Source organism: Oncorhynchus gorbuscha, linkage group LG09 (genome assembly GCF_021184085.1).
Source record: "Oncorhynchus gorbuscha isolate QuinsamMale2020 ecotype Even-year linkage group LG09, OgorEven_v1.0, whole genome shotgun sequence".
NCBI lineage: Eukaryota > Metazoa > Chordata > Actinopteri > Salmoniformes > Salmonidae > Oncorhynchus > Oncorhynchus gorbuscha.
This window is the reverse complement of record NC_060181.1, coordinates 65,378,210-65,402,988: the sequence shown is the minus strand read 5'-3', so window position 1 is coordinate 65,402,988 and position 24,779 is coordinate 65,378,210. Positions and strand designations below refer to the sequence as shown.

Below are 24,779 nucleotides of genomic sequence, written 5' to 3'. Positions count from 1 at the left end.
GCTAAATGCCTTTTATGCTCACTTCGAGGCAAGCAACACTGAAGCATGCATGAGAGCACCAGCTGTTCCGGATGAGTTTGTGATCACGCTCTCCATACCCGATGTGAGCAAGACCTTTAAACAGTTCAACATTCACAAGGTCGCAGGGCCAGACGGATTACCAGGACGTGTACTTCGAGCATGCACAGACATTTTCAACCTCTCCCTGACCGAGTCTGTAATACCTACATGTTTCAAGCAGACCACCATAGTCCCTGTGCCCAAGAAAGCAAAGGTAACCTGCCTAAATGACTACCGCCCTGTAGCACTCATGTTGGTAGCCATGAAGTGACTTGAAAGACAGGTCATGTCTCACATCAACACCATCATCCTGGGAAACCCTAAACCCTCTTACCGTGTTTCCCAGAGTACACTATGTTCTACATACGAGCTTGACAAGACTCATAATGAAGGGGAGGGTTTTGAATACGGGAGCTGAGCAGAGGACCAATAAAGTTATTAAATCTCTTAAAGCAAATCAAATTGCTTTGAAGTCTGTGTTGAAATGTCGCTGAGATTAGAGTATTTCCCTGTGAATAGGAGTAAACTGGTAGCTATGGGGGCTTTGGGAGTTCAGGTCTTTCAGACGGCAAAGCCGGGTCTCAGCCATGGTAATATAAAGGCAATTAGAAAAGCAGCTGGACACACAGACAATTTACCTCTCAGTACTAATAAGATAAAGAGTATGTCAGAAAATTCCATAAGCAGGATACTCTGCTCTTAAAGGTTATGTCCCTATCGGGTGATGATGCCATTAGCCTTGCTAAGGACCCAATAAAGGGACCAATCTTCAACACTGCTGTTACACAGACATGACAGTTTGTCAGTAACTTACTAAACAATCTACTAACCTTAAGCCTAGTGTGGCTACACAGAGAAGAGTCATCATACAAAATCACTGTTTAGAGATTCTCCTGTACTTTGTGTACTTTTTAGCAAGCAGTTCTGAAAATAGCACTCACGAGCCAAAAGTGGTCCTTGAAAATTGCGTACTGCGTCACATATGTGCAGATATGTGCACCACGTCATTGCTTTCGCCCTCGCTCTGCTGTGTGTGCAGCTGTCACTCAAATGGTGAGGGGCTGACGAAACACTGGCTAGAACTGTAATTGCTAGGGGGCTGGCCCACGTGGGGGGAAATGTAGGGAAAATGGCTCCACACATCTTCCATAAAACATTTTCTTTCAAACTAGGGATTCCGTGGCTCATTGAGGTAAGACAGTAATTCTGCATGTATGAACTACACATTGACATATACAGCCAAAAGCGTGAGTAAAAAAAAAAGACTTACTAGTCATCAAAGTTCCGGAGACTGTTTTTACAAAGCAACTGATTCACAATGACACGTCTTTGTTTTAATCCAAGTTTGTTGTACACATTCAAAATTTGCAAGGGGCGGGGGTAGACCTTTCCTGCCCTGTATCAACCATTCATAGGGATAATAGTGGTTGGTGGATCATTTGTCCAGATCTGCAATAGGCTGACTAGCAATCATACCACGCCCCCCTAATCAGCATTTGCACAGTATGTTGTCTCACACACATCAGTCATTTTTAATCATCTCCTTTTCATATTCACTTTCTATTCATGGAAAATTTGATTTTTTAAATATTATTTTGATTACTTACAGCGCACAATGCCAAAGTAAGGATTTGAAGGGCAATTGTAGAAATATGTTGGTTCTGACTGTTAGAGACAGGGACAGGGCAGGGAAAGCAGCAAGGATAGGGACAGGTGCAGGTACAGGGGATGTTGGATCCAGACAGTGTTTATGAGGTGAGTATAGAGTGCACAGACATTATCCATAAAGCACAGAGATGATGGCATCATCCTAGCATCATCCTATCTATCAACCAATCGGTGACTGACTGTCAAAAGTCCACTTCAGGAGCGGTGCCAAAGTATCCCAACTCACTGCACAGGAAATTACCTCATGTGCCCAGGAAGTCCTTCAAACCAATCAGACTCCATCTGTCCTTCATGGCTAACAGCTTGTGATTCTCCATCTAGATTGAATTTGCAGATAAAGGGTAATGAAAGCAGACACTCCATTTTTAAACAAGTCCTCCTGCAGGTTATAATCAGTGTAGTTCTATAAATCCTCATCTTGTAGTCTGTGTCCTTTCCTATATCCTGTGGCTGTAGCTCAGTGTCAACTCCCAACAGAGTGACAGTAACATAGATGGTCTATAATGTTGTCCTTGATACAGGCTTTGATAGTCCTCCCAGTCCCTTGCCTGGTCCATGATGTCTGTTCTGTAGAAGCAGCAGCGTTATGTATACCTGTCTCCGTCCTGGGTGGAGGGTGAAGGGGGCCTCTTCTAGACCTCTTCTCCCCTGGCTGGGGGCCTGGAGCTTGGGGTTGGCCTGGGTTACACAATGCCTTCGCTGCGTTTGCTCCTCCACACCACTAGGGCAGTCATGAGCAGCGTGACAAGGATGGGCACCACAATGAATGGCCCAAGGATATGGTTGGGCGGATCACGCAGCTGCCGTCCCGACAGGGAGCAGTCGTGGAAGTAGTGCTTGTGGATGCGGATGAAGAACTCGTCCACCTGCCGGTTGGGCCAGAAACAGTCCATCTTCAGGGCAATCAGGTAGGTGCAGTTGGTGAGCTCACCATAAGGTCTGTAGGGAGAGACAAAGAGAGAGAGGGAGGTAAAATCAAGCGAATGCGGACAAGGTTCATAGTGTTGGGTGGCAGGTAGCCTAGCAGTTAAGAGCATTGGGCCGGTAACCGAAAGGTTGCTGGTTTGAATCCCAGAGCCGACTAGGTGAAACATATTTCAATGTGCCCTTGAGCAAGGCACTTAATTTCTCCTGTAAGTCGCTCTGGATAAGAGCATCTGCTGAATGACTAATGAATTTCATAATGAGGGTAAATTATAGCCTACATATTTGAAAAGACATATAGGAAGGTAAGGGGCTCTGAAGTGTGGGTTCTAAATGCAAATTATATATGGTCAGGGTAACGGGTTAAGGTTAGGGAAAATGTGTGTGAGAGAGAGAAAGAGAGAGAGAGAGAGTGCTCTTTCACCAAATTTGTACAGTCCTGTCATGATTGAAAGTAATGATTCATGGTAATGACAGAGGGTCCACTCCATACATAAAAACATACTCTGAAAAGCGCACACAGACCCTCCCCTCTTCCTGACAGGTCTCTGATTGAAGGGTCCCCTCTCCCCTTCCTGACAGGTCTCTGATTGAAGGGTCCCCTCTCCCCTTCCTGACAGGTCTCTGATTGAAGGGTCCCCTCTCCTCTTCCTGACAGGTCTCTGATTGAAGGGTCCCCTCTCCCCTTCCTGACAGGTCTCTGATTGAAGGGTCCCCTCTCCCCTTCCTGTCAGGTCTCTGATTGAAGGGTCCCCTCTCCCCTTCCTGACAGGTCTCTGATTGAAGGGTCCCCTCTCCCCTTCCTGACAGGTCTCTGATTGAAGGGTCCCCTCTCCCCTTCCTGACAGGTCTCTGATTGAAGGGTCCCCTCTCCCCCTTTCCTCAGAGTATGTCTGCCACATGGCCTATTATTTATACCCACATCCTCCCTGGCATGGAACGTCTGGCATAGCTAGGACCTTTTTATAACCCCCAGGCTTCCCTTACACAATCAATGGGTCCTGTTCCCACCAACCCCCCAGTCCCAGATAGAACTTTCCCCCAGTGGGAGAGTGATACATCGGGTAAAGGCAGACCATCTGGCTCATCTTCCAAGCCAGACATACATTATATCCATGCATGCTAATCACCTTCAGATGTACGGTTGGTGGAAACACTATCATCAATAACATACAGTGGTTTAAAGTACTTAAGTAAAAATACTACATTTTTACTAAAATATGTTTTTTGGTGTATCTGTACTTTACTTTATTTATATTTTTGCTAACTTTTACTTCTCCACATTCCTAAAGAAAATAATGTACTTTTTACTTTTTACATTTTCCCTGACAGCCAAAAGTATTTGTTACATTTTGATAGAAAAATGGTCCAATTCACACACTTATCAAGAGAACATCCCTGGTCATCCCTACTGCCTCTGATCTGGCGGACTAATGCTTGGTTTGTAAATGATGTCTGAGTGTTGGAGTGTGCCTGCCCCTGGCTATCTGTAAATGATGTCTGAGTGTTGGAGTGTGCCTGCCCCTGGCTATCTGTAAATGATGTCTGAGTGTTGGAGTGTGCCTGCCCCTGGCTATCTGTAAATGATGTCTGAGTGTTGGAGTGTGCCTGCCCCTGGCTATCTGTAAATGATGTCTGAGTGTTGGAGTGTGCCTGCCCCTGGCTATCTGTAAATGATGTCTGAGTGTTGGAGTGTGCCTGCCCCTGGCTATCCGTCAATAGAAATCTACAAATAAAATTGTGCTGTCTTAATATAAGGAATTTGAAATGGTTTATACTTTTAATTTGTAAACTTAATTACATTTTAGCAATTCCATTTACCTTTTATACTTATCTATTATATTTAATATAGAGTATATTTAAAACCAAATACTTTTAGACTTTTACTCTAGTAATATTTTACTGGGTGACTTTCACTTTTTCTTGAGTCATTTTCTATTAAGGCATCTTTACTTTTACTCAAGTATGACAATTGAGTACTTTTTCCACCACTGATAACATATGACCTCTATTTAACCAGGTAGGTTATTAAGATGAGAATACTTTCTATTTTGCAATAATGACTTGGCAAAAAGGATACAACAGTACAGTGGCAGCAGACATATGGACTGGAATAAACAATATCTAGGCACAAATAAATTCATTCCTAAAAAAGAAAATTGGGCAGCAAGACAAAAGTATAGATAGGGGCAACAGAGAGCAGGGAGATGAGAGAGAGAGAGAGAGAGAGAGAGAGAGAGAGAGAGAGAGAGAGAGAGAGAGAGAGAGAGAGAGAGAGAGAGAGAGACTGGGAGGAAGAGAGAGAGGTACATACACAGTGAAGAAAAGTGGGGGAGAGAGAGGTAGGGTTGAGAGACAGGAAGGAGTGTAAAATTAGATCTTCTACAGGGAATAGAAATCTGAGCAACCCCCTATTCTCTCCTCTGACATTTATACATGACAGACTTATGGCCATGGCCAATGTTATTACTCCAGATAACCATTGTTTACATGACAGACTTATGGCCATGGCCAATGTTATTACTCCAGATAACCATTGTTTACATGACAGACTTATGGCCATGGCCAATGTTATTACTCCAGATAACCATTGTTTACATGACAGACTTATGGCCATGGCCAATGTTATTACTCCAGATAACCATTGTTTACATGACAGACTTATGGCCATGGCCAATGTTATTACTCCAGATAACCATTGTTTACATGACAGACTTATGGCCATGGCCAATGTTATTACTCCAGATAACCATTGTTTACATGACAGAATTGATTACCTTTATATTACCGCTGCTTTACTGAAAATGGGACGCTTGCCAAAGTCACGTCATCTGCAACATTTCATAATCGGAGGAAATGGATCGTTCCTAGACAGTCCCTTTTCTCTCCCTGTACGTTCTTCCAAAACATCTCTGGTACAGTATATTTCCTCCTAAGGGCCTGCTGACTGGAACCTATTCAGCACTGAGAACTAAGACATTTATAACAGCCAATATATGGCACAATGTCAAAAACCTCACTACAGTGCCTTCAGAAAGTATTCATACCCCTTGATTTATTCCACATTTTGTTGTGTTACAGCCTGAATTCAAAATCGATGTAAAAAAATGTCACACACATCAACACATAATATCCCATAATGATAAAGTGAAAAATCGTTTTTTTTTTTACACACATTTTGGCAATTAATTTACAAATGAAATACAGCAATATCTTATTTACATAAGTATTTACACCTGAGTCAATACTTGAAGAAGCACCTTTGGCGGCGATTACAGCTTTGAGTCGTCTTGGGTATGTCTGTACCAGCTTTGAGTCGTCTTGGGTATGTCTGTACCAGCTTTGAGTCGTCTTGGGTATGTCTGTACCAGCTTTGAGTCGTCTTGGGTATGTCTGTACCAGCTTTGAGTCGTCTTGGGTATGTCTGTACCAGCTTTGAGTCGTCTTGGGTATGTCTGTACCAGCTTTGAGTCGTCTTGGGTATGTCTGTACCAGCTTTGAGTCGTCTTGGGTATGTCTGTACCAGCTTTGAGTCGTCTTGGGTATGTCTGTACCAGCTTTGAGTCGTCTTGGGTATGTCTGTACCAGCTTTGAGTCGTCTTGGGTATGTCTGTACCAGCTTTGAGTCGTCTTGGGTATGTCTGTACCAGCTTTGAGTCGTCTTGGGTATGTCTGTACCAGCTTTGAGTCGTCTTGGGTATGTCTGTACCAGCTTTGAGTCGTCTTGGGTATGTCTGTACCAGCTTTGAGTCGTCTTGGGTATGTCTGTACCAGCTTTGAGTCGTCTTGGGTATGTCTGTACCAGCTTTGCACATTTGGATTTGGGGATTTTCTCCCAAGTTAGATGGGGAGCGGGCTGGAACAGCAATCTTAAATTATTTTCACTGATTCAAGTTTGGGCTTGTTTTGTTTAACACTTTTTTGGTTACTACATGATTCCATATGTGTTATTTGATAGTTTTGATGTCTTCACTATTATTCTACAATGTAGAAAATAGTAAAAAATAAAAAGACAAACCCTTGAATGAGTAGGTGTTCTTAAACTTTTGACCGGTAGTGTGTGCTACTAACTAACTTTTTCAACTGTCGTTTTTAACCTCGAAACATTCCAAAGCTGACTTTGTGAGCCTCAGCTGTGTAGCTGTTGAAATGAGTCAGGACAACACAGCAACTAGTTTAGATTCCCTGTGACCAGTTTAGATTCTCCTATGTATAAAGCAGAGAGGTCCAGGGTATGCTCCAACTCTCTCCATTCAGATGGACATGGGGTGGGAAAATCCTACAGCACATTTTGTCACCATAAGTCACCAGATTGAATTTCAGGAGGGTTTAACACCACTAAATATAACTGGGTGGAGGGACAAGGAGGGACAGGGACTAACGTCAACACACAGAGGAATGTGACTGTAGCTTAGCAGCAAGATACTTCCACTCTCAACTCGAAAGAGGGGACAACACCTTGTACCTGCAACTCAGTACGGTTTGCAGGTCAATAGTTTTCCATGTTCATTTTCTTTCATCTAACATCTGCATGAACTTCTTCATTTGTGAAGTGTTCTTCCCTCAGCGTTTGTTTGAGTCTACATCGTACCAACTGTACAGAAAAGTCAGAGGAAACAGAGATATCATCTGGGCCTGGTTTTTGATGTACTTCTGATATGCACATGGACATTTCTGTTGATAAGGGGAAATCTTTTACAACCGGTTTTTCACAACCCTGAATTTCTTATTTTATCTGTGGTATTGAAGTACTTTGAGTGCAGTCTTTCAACCGGAACTGTGTGATGACAGGAGAGTCTTCTCCCGTCAAAGCCACCTCTCAAAGCACTTTATTTGATTCAGCGTCAGAACTTAAATGGATTTGTGTCACCACTCACCACAAAGTTTGCCACACTCCTCTCTTTGGAGGCAGCAGCACAGAGAATGCCAAATTACTTCTCCTCGTCCTCTTTGCAAACCTCAGTATCCCAAACAGACCGCTCTGTCAAATTGTTTCATCAAGATACAGCTCACTTTATCTCTGTAGCAGTTGATGGGAGAAACAGTATCCTGGCTTTGTCCCTCTCTTGTCTATGCAGCAACAGCTAACCCACCTCTCTAGTTCTACTAGTGCTCTGTACAAAAGTTATGCAACTTTAATCTCTATTTCTAAAGTTATAGAGTTCAACCGTTCTATATTTCTACAGCCAGCTCCACTGTCTTCTGTACTTCTAAATCTATAAGTTCATAGATGTTCATGTTCATAGAAAAGTTCTGCTGACCTGCGGAAGCTCTACACATGTTCTGTTGTAGTTCTTCAGCTCTGTTCTGTTCTGGTCAGAACCTGGTCTCTCATAGCAGTGAATTCTCCTGCAGCTGCTTAGTGCCCGCTCTTCAAAGATAATTCTGTATATGATCACATTGACATAGATCCAAGCGAATTATGCCAAAGACTTCCTATAGAATCAGTTACTGTAATGCCAATGGAATTATTCAGATATTCAGAAATACAAGTACTTTTTAGAATAAATATATATTTTGACAGTATGGCACATGAGTTAGCTTAAAGGAATATTCTCTGTTAGTACTGTCAGTCTAAGCAGGAGTTGCTGCTGATGCTCTCTCATTCATTCACTCTTTGAAAAAAACTTTCCAAAAGGGTTCTTCGGCTGTCCCCATATGAGAATCCTTTTTGGCTCAAGGTAGAACCCTTTTTGGTTTCAGGCAGAACACTTTTGGGTTCCATATAGACAGGGTTCTGCCTGACACCCAAAAGGTTTCTTCAAATGGTTCTTCTATGGTACAGTCAAAGAACCTCTTTAAGTTCTAGATCACACAATTTTTTCAAAGAATTTTATGAATTATACTGGGAGAAACTCAGAGGGTCTTGAGCATTTGTCATCTCTCTTTCATCTTCAACTCACCACAACAATCAGCAATCAGCAAAGAGATTCAAGGAGGTAGGTAGTGCACGGCAACCCTATTGTTATTGAAGAGGCCTCATAGTATTGAAATGTTCTCTCTGTTTGTCTGTTCATCCTTCTGTCTCTCTGTCTGTCTGTTCATCCTTCTGTCTCTCTGTCTGTCTGTTCATCCTTCTGTCTCTCTGTCTGTCTGTTCATCCTTCTGTCTCTCTGTCTGTCTGTTCATCCTTCTGTCTCTCTGTCTGTCTGTTCATCCTTCTGTCTCTCTGTCTGTCTGTTCACCCTTCTGTCTCTCTGTCTGTCTGTTCACCCTTCTGTCTCTCTGTCTGTTTTCTCAAAGTCTTTAATATCACCGTGGGTTCTCATATAATACAGATGAAGGGAGGTTGAGGCGGAGGGGAGTAGAGCAATGTGCATGTGTGTGTCTGTGCGTGCGTGTACACGCAGTTGTGTAAAGTAATGAAGTAGAAATACGCACTGACGACATGCAAGCAGAGTTGAGCCAATCCTTACATTTGGGCAAATCCAAGAGCCCTAAAGTGTAACCCCCCCCACCACCACTCAATCGCACAATCATGTCCGTCATCGCTCTACCACCACCTCCTGATGAGGACAAACGTCCTTGGCTGTATGTTTTCTTTTCTCTGAATGAAGGATTCATCCTACCGGATTAAATGTCTGTTATGTTTACCAAAAGTTCAGGAAATACTAGCGTTCAAGAACTCACAGTCAAATCTAAAAAAAAACACATTGATGTAGGCCTACTGTTAGCTTGCTAGCTAGCTAGAATAACATTAGCATGCTAGCTAATGATACTTATATTAGCATGCTATCTAACATTAGCTAACCAGCCCATGTTTGCTTAATCCTATACCTAAATAGTTTAGTAACTAACATTACCTACTTTAGCTGGCTAAAATGTGCCCAGATTCAGAATCTTTGTTAATTAACGCAATCTAACTAAACTGACATGAGTTAACTAGTACATTACAAATCTTGGCCCATTTGTGTCAGCTAACGTTAGTCTAGCCAAATACCTTTTTCTCTAAACACCCCATGTCAAGATAAGTTAGCTAGCTAACATTAGGTTTCACATTTTAGGTAACACCCACTAGTTTAGCTCGACATTTTATTTTCTTTATTTTTTCTTTATTTAATTAGGCAAGTCAGTTAAGAACAAATTCTTATTATCAATGACCGCCTAGGAACAGCGGGTTAACTGCCTTGTTCAGGGGCAGAATATCAGATTTCTACCTTGTCAGCTCGGGGATTCGATCTTGCAACCTTTCAGTTACTAGTCCAGCCACTAGGCTACCTGCCACCCCATGTGTTAGTTGATAAAGTTGTTCTTCTTACCTAGTTAATTACTGTAGACTTAAGCTATTGACATCACCTACTAGCTAAATCAATTAACATTGTTTTTTGTCAAAGTAATATTAAATGCTCACAAAAAACTATCACTTAACTTTATTGTTTATAGCTTTAAAATTAGGATCCTATACCTTAAGTATTTGGTGATGGTAGTTATCTAGCTAATTAACTATTGGCATTCTTTTATTATTATTTCAGAGAAAGCAGGTACACCATCTTAAGAAATATGGAGAACTGACAGCAAACACACTGAAGAGAAAACATACCCCTGACACCCCCTCCACCATCAAGCAGAGCACATTACTGAAGGCAGTGTCTCAAAAATCTATTGGCAAAGCTGTGGTGAAGTATGTGGTCCAAGGTCTCCAACCATTTGCTGTTGTAGAACAAAAACTGTTCAGAGAGTTAGTGCAGGATCTGCAGCCTAACTCAAAGATAATGTCAAGGCCCACACTGCGCTCCAGGATTGATGAAGCATCCAAGGAAATGAAGAAGAAGGTGACTGAGGCCATGAGAGGTGTTGACCACATCGCCATCACCACCGACTGTTGGTCTGCAAGAAGTTGTATTGGTGTTACAGCCCATTGGATAGACCCTGACAGTCTCAACAGATGCGCTGTATCCCTGGCCTGTAAACAGTTGAGAGGATCGCAAACCTTTGATGTGTTGTCAGGTGCCCTAAATGACAAACAAACGGAGACTTGATTACACACAGGTGGATTGTATTTATCATCATTAGTCATTTAGGTCAACATTGGATCATTCAGAGATCCTCACTGAACTTCTGGAGTTTGCTGCACTGAAAGTAAAGGGGCTGAATAATTTTGCACGCCCAATTTTTCAGTTTTTGATTTGTTAAAAAAGTTTGAAATATCCAATAAATGTCGTTCCACTTCATGATTGTGTCCCACTTGTTGTTAATTTTTCACAAAAAAATACAGTTTTATATCTTTATGTTTGAAGCCTGAAATGTGGCAAAAGGTCGCAAAGTTCAAGGGAGCTGAATACTTTCGCAAGGCACTGTACATTCTGAGTTTGAAATCCGGAGTAAGATTGTAAGAACAATAACAGACAATGGCTCTAACTTCTTGAAAGCTTTCCAAGTTTATGGAGCAGATGAAAATAACGAGGCAGTCGAAGCAGTGGGTGGTGGGGGTGAAGCAGCTCAGCCAGGACAGGACGATGGTGAAGAGGAACAATAGGAGATTGAAGAAGTGAAGTTTGTTGATGTGGCAACGATCCTGAATGAAGGTGATGGTTTTGAGTACCAGCTGCCAAAGCACCAGCGTTGTGCTTGCCACTTACTCAACTTAGCATCTAAAGGCAATTCCCTAAAAGCAACATCCAGCGAGGCTTACAAAAAAGTGTCCTGTTCAACATTTGGCAAGTGCCAAGCACTTTGGAACAAACGCGGGAGATCCACACTTGCAGCCGAAACCATTGAAGATACTTGGAACCTCCAGCTGCTGCGTCTGAATGCTACAAGGTGCAACTCCTGGTTCATGGCTGTAGAAAGACCCCCTGGGGATCGTCAAAGACAAAGGAGATGCGGCCGTCAGAGGTCTCTGCACAGACTTCAAGGTTCCAATATAGGTAAGGATTATGTATTATTTTATCGTTATGTAAGGTCTTGAATATCGTCTAAATATGTTGACTAATAACTGTTTCACATATTGTAGCCATACACTCATTTAGTCAACTACTCATTGATTCCTGTTGTTAAATCAAGTGAAATGGTTAGTGGTCCCCTTTGTAGGATGGGAAACACATTATTATTATTATTAGTGTTTTTTTTTCTCTGGTTCAATCCAGCTGAACTCCCCTGCCTCACAGAAGATGTTGCCACAATGAGCGCAGTCGAAAAGGTCATCAACATCTTCAGGCTGAAACCAATTTCCAGATGTGGTGGCTACTTCCAACTATCAACCTGCTGATCACAAAAGTTGACCGAATCAAGTTGTCCCTGAAGTACTGTAAGCCTCTGGATGTGCTACAACTGGGACTGAAGAAGCACTTCCGCCACACGTTTCAAGACTCTGAGCTGATCGCAGCTGCAATCCTTCTCCCCAAATTTACATCAGCGTGGACAAAGGATGACACCACCATCAGAATGGGTAAGACAAAATGTGGCTAATTAACAATATTTCATTATTCATAAACAACTTTTGTATAGTGTACATTTTGACACTTCATAGATTTGAGAACCAGCCATTTGAACTACAATCCTGACTTTGCGGTTCAGTCCAATGAGTAACCTACTTAGCCCGGTTGCTTGGTTTACAGTTAGGAAGTAGGAAGTTTACATACACCTTAACCAAATACATTTAAACTCAGTTTTTCACAATTCCTGACATTTAATCCTAGTAAATATTCCCGATCTTAGGTCAGTTAGGATCATCACTTTATTTTAAGAATGTGAAATGTCAGAATAATAGTAGAGAAAATGATTTATTTCAGCTTTTATTTCTTTCATCACATTTCCAGTGGGTCAGAAGTTTACATACACTCAATTAGTATTTGGTAGCATTGCCTTTAAATTGTTTAATTTGGGTCAAACATTTTGGGTAGCTTTCCACAAGCTTCCCACAATAAGTTGGGTGAATTTTGGCCCATTCCTCCTGACAGAGCTGGGGGTAACTGAGTCAGGTTTGTAGGCCTCCTTGCTCGCACATGCTTTTTCAGTTTTGCACACACATTTTCTTTAGGATTGAGGTCAGGGCCTTGTGATGGCCACTCAAATACTTTGTTGTTCTTAAGCCATTTTGCCACAAATTTGGAAGTATGCTTGGGGTCATTGTCCAGTTGGAAGACCCATTTGCGACCAAGCTTTAACTTCCTGACTGTTGTCTTGAGATGTTGCTTCAATATATCCACATGATTTTCCCTCTTCATGATAACATCTATTTTGTGAAGTGCACCAGTCCCTCCTGCAGCAAAGCACCCCCACAACATGCTGCTGCTACCCCCGTGCTCACGGTTGGGATGATGTTCTTCGGCTTGCAAGCATCCCACTTTTTCCTCCAAACATATCGATGGTCATTATGGCCAAACAGTTCTATTTTTGTTTCATCAGACCAGAGGACAATTCTCCAAAAAGTACAATCTTTGTCCCCATGTGCAGTTGCAAACCGTAGTCTGGCTTTTTTATGGCGGTTTTGGAGCAGTGGCTTCTTCAATGCTGAGCAGCCTTTCAGGTTATGTCGACATAGGACTCGTTTTACTGTGGATATAGATACTTTTGTACCTGTTTCCTCCAGCATCTTCACAAGGTCCTTTGCTGTTGTTCTGGGATTTATTTGCACCAAGTACATTCATCTCTAGGTGACAGAACACGTCTCCTTTCTGAGGGGTATGGCGGTTGCGTGGTCTCATGGTGTTTATACTTGCGTACTATTGTTTGTACAGATGAACGTGGTACCTTCAGGCATTTGGAAATTGCTCCCAAGAATGTACCAGACTTGTGGAGGTCTACAATTATTTTTCTGAGGTCTTGGCTGATTTCTTTAGATTTTCTCCTGATGTCAAGCAAAGAGGCACTGAGTTTGAATGTAGGCCTTGAAATACATCCACAGGTACACCTCCAATTTACTCAAATGATGTCAATTATCCTATCAGAAGCTTCTAAAACCATGACATCATTTTCTGAAATTTTCCATGCTGTTTAAAGGCACAGTCAACTTAGTGTATGTATTCTTCTGACCCACTGGAATTGTGATGCAGTGAATTATAAATTAAATAATCTGTCTGTAAACAATTGTTGGAAAAATTACTTGTGTCATGCACAAAGTAGATGTCCTAACCGACTTGCTAGAACTATAGTTTGTTAACAAGAAATTTGTGGAGTGGTTAAAAAACGAGTTTTAATGACTCCAACCTAAGTATATGTAAACGTTAGACTTCAACTGTATATAGATGGGGGATGTATTAATGTAGGCTCACTAAAGACATAACTGCATGATTTCTATTGTCATCTCCCTTGTATTTCAGGAATGAACTACATCATGGAAGAATCCTTGCTGCAGCTAGGCGATGGCACACGTTCACAAGATGAGACTGTAAGACTGTTACCTTTCAGAAAAACTCAAGCTCTAATCAAATAAAAGGTCTGGCTGTTTTGCTTTTTGGATTTGTGGCTCTTACGTTTCATACTTTTACTTTTGAAACTTAAGGACATTTAATATCAGGTACTTTAAAACCTCTTGGGGATAGGGCTGTTTACTGCCCCCGCTGGAGTAATTGCGTGCCCATAGTAAACATAATTGTTTTTGTTGTCAAAAGTTGCTAATATATGCAAATAAAAAATATTATTGAATAGAAAACACTCTAAAGCTTCTAAAACCGTTTAAATTATGTCTGTATGTAAAGCAGAACTCTCAGGGCAGTCATTCTCCCAAACTCTCTCTTGTCATTAGAAAAGTTGGCCCAACTTTGACATCATCGCCCCCACCCTCCCAAGCACCTACAGGTCTGGGAACAGTCTCTTTGTCTTCAGCGCGATCTCAGCTTTCAATGGGGATTCTCATTGTGAGAATCGAGCGCTCACAAGAGTTTTGGCGGGCCGAAACCTTTCGGTCACGCAAAAAAACAGGTTACTATTATGCGCGCTCTCCTCCGGTGATGTCTTTTTTCCGAAGTTGATTAAACAATGAGTGTGTTTCTGTTCGTCCTCAGGATTGCTGTGCACCTTTATAACATGTTAAAGCTTGATTATGAACATGGTTTGACAAGTTTAGTTGACATAAAATATGTAATTTCGACGTTTTGGTGCACATCCACTTGACTTTTGGCTACATTTCAACCGAAATGTGTCGTGTTTGAGAACCAAAAGACACAGACTGCAAAACTAAACGCTGTTTTTGGTAAGTATAATTCCTTCCAGGTCTTCTGATGGAAGAACAGCAAAGGTAAGGGAATATTTATGTGGTAAATTTGGGTTTCTGTGGACTCCAAGATAGAGAAGCCATAATGCTACTTTTTGAGCGCCGACTCATAGTATAGCCTAGTGAACGAAACCTGTAACGTTAAAAATAAATGTAACACAGCGATTGCATTCAGAAGAGGTGTATCTAACTATATATATGTAGAACATGCATATTTAGTCAAAGTTTATGATGTGTATTCCTTGTTAGCTGACGTTATCTGCCGGAGCTATCGTCATTTCTCAGGACATTTGAGTAGCATTTTTTGAATGATGCATCATTGTAAACAGAGATTTATGGATATATATAGCATATTATTGAAAAAAACATAAATGTACTGTGTAACATGTTATATTACTGTCATCTGATGAAGATTTCAAAAGGTTAGTGCATTATTTTTCTTTTAATCCTGCGTTTGTTGATTGCATATTTTTTTCACCTTGGCTATGCAAATTAGCTGGGTCTTCTGTGGTGGTTTGACATAAATATGTGCTATGTTTTCGCCGTAAAACATTTTAGAAATCTGACTTGCTGGGTAGATAAACAAGGTGTTTATCTTTCATTTGAGCCATTGGACTTGTTAATGTGTGGAGGTTAAATATTTTTAGGAATATTTTTGCGTTCCATGCGCCACCTTCCAGCTGAACGTGGGGGTGGGGGGGGGGGGGTTCCATAATTGGAACCCTAGTCCCCTTCTGGTTAAGACTTTTACTCAAGTAGTATTCTAATGGGTGACGTTTACTTGAGTCATTTTCCAGTAAGGTATCTTTACTGTTACTCAATTATGGCTTTTGGGTACTTTTTCCACCACTGTGCACACGTGCGTGCATTTGGGGGTGGTGGTGGTTGGGGTGGATTATGTTTTTAGAAGCTCTCCACAACGGTCGGAAGCATTCCACTTGGAGAGGAGCACATGGAAACAACCCCAGCAGCACTTGGTCCCTCTATGCCGCTAGAAACATGTTCAACATCCACTGAAGTTGCTAGAACATTTACTTGATAGCTTGTGTGTGTGTGGGGGGGGGGGTATATATAGCGATACATAAAATATATGATTATTATGGTACTTGATAGGATGTTTCTCCAGGCATTGTAAATATCTGTTGATCTGTGCAGACCTACACACAACCTGTGTATCTCAAACATGCACAATTTGTATCTCAAGGTTGTTCGACATTCTATATTGCCAGAATAGAGTTGATTAGATATTTCTTTATTGTCTGTTTTAAGCAAATATTTTAATGGAAATAAATGCACTGCAATAGGAAGAACATATACATATAAATTCATGAAAAAAGCAAGAAAGTTTAAGGACTTTTACTCCTCTGTTCCCCATAACTAACCTTCCACAGAGTTGCATTATTTTCCAGAGAACGCATAGAGCCATGAGTTGATTATCCATTTTATACCATGGCTATAATTTAACAAATTTGCCGCTAGAAACGTGTTCAACATCCACTGAAGTAGCTAAACAGACTTGCTAGTTTAGCTAACCAAATCATCGTCCTAGCTTGCTATTATGAAAATCGAATTCAACAATGGTTTCAATTAAACTTTTGCTTTCAAAAGCAGCTCAAAATTAAAACATGTATGAATGAACCATAGCCATTGAAATCTACGTGCAAATATACTGTGCGTAAAAGAGAATTATACAACAAGTGGGTCTACTCCTGAATGCTGATGCGATAAAAATGCATTCCAGCCAGTGTCTATTCCACACGTTACCATTGGCTAAATCTATGATGTTAAAATGCATATTTACTCTGTTCCATCTGACTGTGCAATCCCCAGTCTCATCAGCCCAGCCAGGCAATTTATAAACTTAATCTCCACTATTAAAAGCATGCAGACATTACCTCACATTTCTTTTAAACTGACATTTAGTTTTCAACAGCATAGATTTGTATAAACCTTGCTGTCTGTCTCTCCGACCTTTGCAACATTGTTTCAATATTCAAATTCGATCTCCAGTTGTCCCATAGTAATGAACATGTCAGACCTCAGGCAGGCAGGCAGGCAGTGTTTCTCAGCCAGTCAAAATCATGAATCAGCTGTCATCATTTTTATGAATATGTACAAAGAAATGTCAATTGAAAAAAGGTCAAACGAAACAAAGTACAGCTAGTTTGCAGTTATTCTAGCTTCAGTTTGAAGTGATTGTGTTAGCAGTGTTGTTAGCTAGCTCCTCTGAACAACAGTGTCCTGACGAGTGAGCGCATTTTCTATATTGTTGTGAATGTATCCAAATAAATGTCAGCAGAAAACAGCTTAAACAAATGCAAACGCAATGTTAAATTAGCCATAGTTGGCTGGCTAGCTAGCAAGGGGTAAGAACATTGCCACCCAGTATGCAATGGAACATTTAGAATGAACGACGGGGTCACGTCTATAGATTTTACATTTTTATTTATTTATTTAATTCACCGGGTAGGCTAGTTGAGAACAAGTTCTCATTTACAACTGCGACCTGGCCAAGATAAAGCATAGCAGTGTGAGCAGACAACAACACAGAGTTACACATGGAGTAAACAATAAACAAGTTAATAACACAGTAGAAAAAAAGAAAGAGTCTATATACATTGTGTGCAAAAGGCATGAGGAGGTAGGCGAATAATGACAAATTAGCAGATTGACACTGGAGTTATAGAACAAAAAGACTGAACGACTGAGTCACATCTCTGACAACTGAACCGATAGAACGAACGACCAACTGGCTTGGGTATTATATCTTGTGGAAGGATGAAATAGTATGAAATAGTCCCAGTAATCAAAATACTGTTTTTAATGAAAATATGTCAATCATTATTTGATTATGTTGATTTGGTAACACGTTGTATTGAAGTGATAATACTCTTGAAGCCAGTGTTTGGAGGATATATTGGCACGGTTTGGCAACATCCATGCCAATATATCCTCCAAACACCGGCTTCAAGAGTATTATCACTTCAATACAACGTAGAGTATTATCACTTCAATACAACGTGCCAATCAGAAATTAGTATTCAACAATGCCATGATATAAAGGTTTATAAATGATTCCCTCAACTGTCACAAAATGAAATCAAGTCACAAGTCATGACCCCCACTCCCCCCCTCCCCCAGAACAGAAAACACTCAGAGAATGTTCAACCAAAAACAGGGTGATCGAAGCTGAGCCTTCAGATCCGGATGGAGACGCTCCTCCAGCCAAACCAAACGGACTGATTTCAACTAAAGGCTGGCAGGGGATGTGGGGACAGACAAGTAGCTGATATCCCTGGCAATAGCATCCGACTTTACCTTCTCTCCCTGAACGAAATACCAGTGGAAACATTAGGTCCCAAGGTGAACATTCTGGCTATTGATCAGGAGAGCACAAAAAAAGAGTTGCTTGGATTAAGAGCTGCAAATTGCATGATATTCCCTATATAGTGCATATGGGCATTAGTCAACAGCATTGCACTATATAGGGAATAGGGTGCCATTTGGGACGCACACACAGAACAAACCTCCTGGCCGCCTTATTTTAGAGCATTAGGCTAAGTCTCTGGCTAGCAGCCATCTGGAGAGCTATGTAAAAACACAATCCAATCCCTCTGATTACAGTGTAATTAGCGATGCAATCATAGTGGTTCAAGAACCGCAGTTATTTCCAAACGCCTGAGGTCATAAGATTTGGCGCGGATATGATGAAGCTTATTGGCCAGTAAACTCATTCAGGCATGTCTACATCATGAATGATTCCCAAACAGGCATGACCGACTGCCACAGCGTTCAAGACTGATCACAGAGAGTAGATCATAAGCTATATAAAACATGAACTTAGAGCTAAATGGAGAGAGTGAGAAGGAAAGGGAAGAATGGATCAAGGAAAATAGTTAGTTAGTTAGATAGTACTTCTGCCCGTCCTCCCGTTCGTTAGTTAAATGACAGTGTTCTTTGACCACACATGTAGGTCACCGAGAACACATCCTCTACCTCAGGAACAAAGACCAAACTTTGATGTCAAGGGAGACTGGGTCAAGATTTAAAAAATGCACCGCTTTTGCTATTTGTGGGTCCTGTAACACACAGCACATGTAGACCATTTTTAAAAGTGTGACACAGAGCGTGGGCGCTTAATGCTGTCCTATCCTCACCTCTGGTCCTGCGGGTTTTGTGTGATTTAACAGCAGAGGGAGATTGTTTAGCCGATTGGTCATCATAGCGTGCTAAGAGAAAGAGAGAGAGAGAGAGAGAGAGAGAGAGAGAGAGAGAGAGAGAGAGAGAGAGAGAGAGAGAGAGAGAGAGAGAGAGAGAGAGAGAGAGAGAGAGAGAGAGAGAAGACGGACTGGAGTCTACAGAGCCTGGGGCAGGTAACATGGCCCCATGTAGTTCACACGCGATGGGACCTTTAGAGCAGTGCAGCTCTATGCTTGCTGCTAGACTCTGCAGAATGTGTGAAGTATTGTGTACAGTGGCCAGCGGGTTGTCTCTAAAATGATGCTAGTGGAGTGGTGTGCAGCCCTCTGATAGATTTATTTTTCTGTGATAGTGAATGGGTTTCACAGTCTGTATTGTTGGGACTGAGACTGCAGAAACACTACAACATACAAAAGGATCCCATCTTGCCTGCCCTCTGTACTCTCACAACAAGTGAAGTTCTGTGTCTGAGGCTCATATTGTCAAGTTACATTGGTGCGGGTTTGCTAAGGGGTTTGACAGTCTATGCTAAGTCACCAGTGCTAACTAAACCTGCTAGGCAGTCCACTCAGAACAGTGACAGGTTGATTGTCCTGAAAACAGTGCTAACTGTGCAGTGTATATTATGGAGGAGCTGAGGCAGCCGGGGGGCTATGCATACTTTAATGAGTCCTTTCATGGCTGAGAGACCAAGTGGGACTAGAACACAAGCCAAGCATAACAACCTCACCTCAAAGGACCACACACAGACAGGCCAGGCATGACACGCGAACTACTCATCTATAATAGCCCTTTTTGGTCACACTGTTGATGAGAGGAGAATGTATAAACATAGTTTGGAAATGGGGCGGGAGTGTAAAAGGGTACTATTTGGGAATCTGTTCATAGCCATACAGGCTTTGTGACTTGTTGCTTTCCCTACTGCTTTTGCCAGTCTGAGCATAACACCTACTGTATGTTAAAAGACCCATGACAATGTTTTAAATATATAGAATAGATTCGGCAAAATACTGTATTACGTTACTGTTTGGAGAAAAAAATTGTATGGACATTCCTTTTCTTACAAGATCATAAAATGTATATGCCTGTCAAAGTGTGAAGAAATTCATTAAATTATTACAACAAAGATATATCATCACGAAGGAGGCTACGACACTGGCTCAAACTCTCGTTGGATGTGGCAGGGCGTACAAACTATTATGGACTACAAAAGGAAGCACAGCCACGAGCTGCCCAGTGACACAAGCCTACCAGACGAGCTAAATTACTTCTACGCACGCTTTGAGGCAAGCAACACTGAAGCATGCATGAGAACACCAGCTGTTCTGGACGACTGTGTGATCACTGTTTCCGTAACCGATGTGAGTAAGACCTTTAAACAAGTCAACATTCACAAGGCCGCAGGGCTAGGCGGATTACCAGGACGTGTACTCCGAGCATGCGCTGACCAACTGGCAAGTGTAGCCATCAACACCATTATCCCAGAAACTCTATACCCAATCCAATTTGCATACCGCCCCAACAGATCCACAGATGAAACAATCTCTATTGCACTCCACACTGCCCTTTCCCACCTGAACAAAAGGAAAATCTAAGTGAGAATGCTATTCATTGACTGTAGCTCAGCATTCAACACCATAGTGCCCTCAAAGCTCATCGCTAAGCTAAGGACCCTGGGACTAAACACCTCACTCTGCAACTGGATCCTGGACTTCCTGATTGGCCGACCCCAGGTGGTAAGGGTAGGTAAGAACACATCTGCCACGTTGATCCTGAACACGAGGGCCCCTCAGGAGTGTGTGCTCAGTCCCCTCCTGTACTCCCTGTTCATCCATGACTGCATGGCCAAGCACTACTCCAACACCGTCATTAAGTTTGGCGATGACACAACAGCCTTATCTTCGACAACGATGAGAGAGCCAATAGAGAGGATGTCAGAGACCTGGCAGTGTGGTGCCAGGATAACAACCTCTCCATCAACATGAGGAAGACAAATGAGATGATCGTGGACTACAGGAAAAGGAGAGCCGAGCATGCCCCCATTCCCATCGACGGGCCTGTAGTGGAGCAGATTGAAAGCTTTAAGTTCATTGGTGTCCACATCACCAACAAACTATCATTGTCCAAACACACTAAGACAGTTGTGAATAGGGCACGACAACGCCTATTTGGCATGGGTCCTCAGATCCTCCTAAAGTTATACAGCTGCACCATCAAGAGCATTCTGACTGGTTGCATCACCGCCTGGTATGGTAACTTCTCGGCCTCCGACTGCAAGGCACTACAATGGATAGTGCGTACAGCCCAGTACATTACTGGGGCCAAGCTTCTTGCTATCCAGGACCTCTACACCAGGCGGTGTCAGAGGAAGGCCCTAAAATGGCCAAAGACTGCAGCCACACTAGTCATAGACTGTTCACTCTGCTACCACATGGCAAGCGGTACCGGAGCATCTAGTCTAGTGCCAGGCTCTTAACAGCTTCTACCTCCAAGCCATAAGACTCCTGGAACAGCTAATCAAATGGCTACCCGGACTATTTGTATGCATAGTCACTTTACCTCTACCTACAAGTACATATTACCTCAATTACCTCGACTAAACTGTGCCCCTGCACATTGACTCTGTACCGGTACCCCTTGTATATAGCCTTGTTACTGATATTTTATTGTTGCTCTTTAATTATTTGTTATTTTTGTATTTTATTTTTTATTTATTTATTTTTTACTTCAGTTTATTTTAGTAAATACTTTCTTAACACTTATTTGTCTTAACAAGGAACCGCGCCTTTTTTCAATTTTCACCTAAAATGACATACCCAAATCTAGCTGCCTGTAGCTCAGGCCCTGAAGCAATGATATGCATATTCTTGGTACCATTTGAAAGGAAATGACTTGTATGAAATTTGTGGAAATGTGAAAGGAATGTAGGAGAATATAACACAATAGATCTGGTAAAAGATAATAGAAGAAAAAGCCAACTGTTCTTTTGTATTTTTTTTGTACCATCATCTTTGAGAAATGCAAGAGAAAGGCCATACTATATTATTCCAGCCCAAGTGCAATTTAGATTTTGGCCACTAGATGACAGCAGTGTATGTGCAAAGTTTTAGACTGATCCATTGAACCATTGCATTTCTGTTCAAAATGTTGTGTCAAGACTGCTCAAATGTTCCTAATTTGTTTATTAATAACTTAAAATTAAAACGGCATTGTTGATTAAGGGCTTGTAAGCATTTCAACACCTGTTGTATTCGGGGGAATGTGAAAAATAACATTTGATTTGTGCCTTTCACCCTGCTCTCTTGTGTTTGTTCTACAGCAGTGTTGGTAATGCTAACATAATACAACATTAACATGCCATCACTATCAAGGTCAACTCTGGTGGAGGGTGTAGGGGGGTGGATGCGCATGCACACACACACACGTGCACACGTGCACCCACACACGCTGCTAAACAGATCAAACTTTTAATTAGGTCTTAATTATGTCTGCAGAAAGACAGGAATTAACGTGTCTGTGAGCTCACGAAACTATAAGCAGAGACTCAATCTGTCGGTTTGAAACTGAGAGGCATTGACGGGGGTCATTTCTCCCTGCGTACATCAGAACACACACCAAGGGGGTCTTCGTTGCCTTGAAAACATATACAAATACTGCTTGAAACTGGTTTATTTCCTTACCCAGTGTGGGTATATCTCCCCCACTAAGCCAGAACCTGACTCTAGATTTAACTAAAATAATACATTTAAAAGGAGCCTGCCAAGATGTGAAAGGTTACTGTAGCCCTTACTGCATCTGGATCAGGAGACTGCTCCCCATAGTTCCCGTGGTGAACACTGGGTGGTCTGACTTGCCTTACTACAGACAATGGTACTGTTCTGGTGTGCATGTCCAAGACAAGTAAATGAACTGGGGATGTTGCTTAGCTGTTCCACATGAGATGCTCTCTAAGCTGCATATCCCCAGAGCACTGTGTCAGTGCAGATATTCACAAATAATTAGGAGAAACAAACACCTTTAGAGATAATTCCCCTCGTGAGAAATCAACATTTCCAGCCACAATGATGGAGGGATGTTGAGAATGAAAGATAGAGGAAGAGAAATATTGAAGAGTCATTTTTATGTAAGTACACAGACTGTCCCTCCCTGTGGCAGGGTGGAGGGGGACAGGTGACTCTTCTGTCGATGACAGGAAAGGGCTGAGTGTCCTGGCACTGTTCTGACAGCTGGGACACCAGTGTCACCTTCCACAAGCCTCCGATTGACAAATCCAGACTAACATTACAGCCAAAGAGGAAAAACAAAACCCCAGCAATGGGGGCAGACAAACAGGCAACAAACACCCTGCCAACCCAGCATTCCTGGTTCCTGGTGGGAGGACATTAGACTGGACTGATGACCATCGTAGTGGTGTATACTGGCATACTATGTGGTACCCAGGGAAATAGAAATAGGGTGCCATTTGGGACCCAGCCCCCGTCTACATTTAAGATGCTACTCCTAGAGTTAAGAGCCTGTGGGACTGGCTGGGCCTGTTACATTTGGAGTAATATTGCCAGCATATTTATATTGCCAGGCCAAAGGTTTGTGCACACGCTGATTAAATAAACGTTACATATCTCTATTACCTCCCGACCAGTTGAGGAGTGACTGTAATGTTAATGACATGGAGGTGCTACATTACATTGAATGCTATACAGATGTAAGATTTTAATTTGAGCCAGTTTGCTACAGCAGGAAGATAATCCTGCAGCAACAGGACATGTGAATTATTATGGAGACATTTTTGTTGGGGTTTATACATTTTTCTTAAGGGAAAATCAAATCTAAAATTTCAGAGTGGAAATTGCAAACTTCAGGAGCCTTTTAAAAAGTAAAATACACTACAAGTTTGACATTTTTCCTGCAACAGGGTGATCAAATGAAGATCCTACATCTGTAGAAATGAGAATACTTCATAGGTGCTATATAGAATACTACTAAGAGACTACATTAGTGCTACATAGGATACTCACTCCACTGTATCCTCCCAGCTGCACCAGTGATGCTGGTCAAGTTCCTCCATGTCCAGTCTGAATTTCCCCAGGCAGAACTCCTCGATGGCGTACTCATAGGTCCCGCCACAAGCCATCACTGACACAGACTGGCATGCTGGGGAATAGAGAGAGAACAGAGATGTACTGTAGACCAACACAGCATAACCCACTGAGAGAACAGAGAGAGAGAGAGGACAGAGGGTCAGAACAGAGATGTACTGTAGACCAACACAGCATGAGAGAGAGAGAGAGAGAGAGAGAGAGAGAGAGAGAGAGAGAGAGAGAGAGAGAGAGAGAGAGAGAGAGAGAGAGAGAGAGAGAGAGAGAGAGAGAGAGAGAGAGAGAGAGAGAGAGTTAGAACAGAGATGTAGTGTAGAGACTCAGATAAATGTTTTGTTTTTTATTATCTTTAACTACATAGTACTCAATAGCCTGGGGATAATCACATGGTACGGGTCTGAGCCAGTGTAACTCTCATTCACAGATGTTTCACATTGATGAGCAGAGGTATGGGGATCTATCAGTTCTATATTAAGTAGAGGATATTGCTTAACATTTTATCTCTGAGATCCAACAGAGCTCTGGAAAGATCTCACCTGACAGTGCTGACAGGGTAAAACCTCAGACCTGGAGTTCCTGTAGAAAATTCTCTGGCTTTGAGAAGCTTTCTAAGTGCTGTCTACACTACACCATGTGGTAGCAGTTTCTCACTGTTTGACAAGGCTGACTGGACTGGG

At 41.9% G+C, this 24,779-nt stretch overlaps 1 protein-coding gene across 1 annotated transcript in view; it reads right to left on the bottom strand.

Moving 5' to 3' along the window:
* Positions 1 to 251: 251 nt before the first annotated feature.
* LOC124043954 (receptor activity-modifying protein 1-like) overlaps positions 252 to 24,779 on the bottom strand; it is a 64,110-nt gene continuing 39,582 nt past the window's right edge. Inside the window, exons 2-3 of the mRNA XM_046363133.1 lie at positions 24,022 to 24,157; positions 252 to 2,667 (exon numbers count right to left, since the gene is read on the bottom strand). Coding sequence (XP_046219089.1) covers positions 2,412 to 2,667; positions 24,022 to 24,157 — 392 coding nt within the window. The 3' untranslated portion in view covers positions 252 to 2,411. The remainder of the gene's footprint in view (positions 2,668 to 24,021; positions 24,158 to 24,779) is intronic.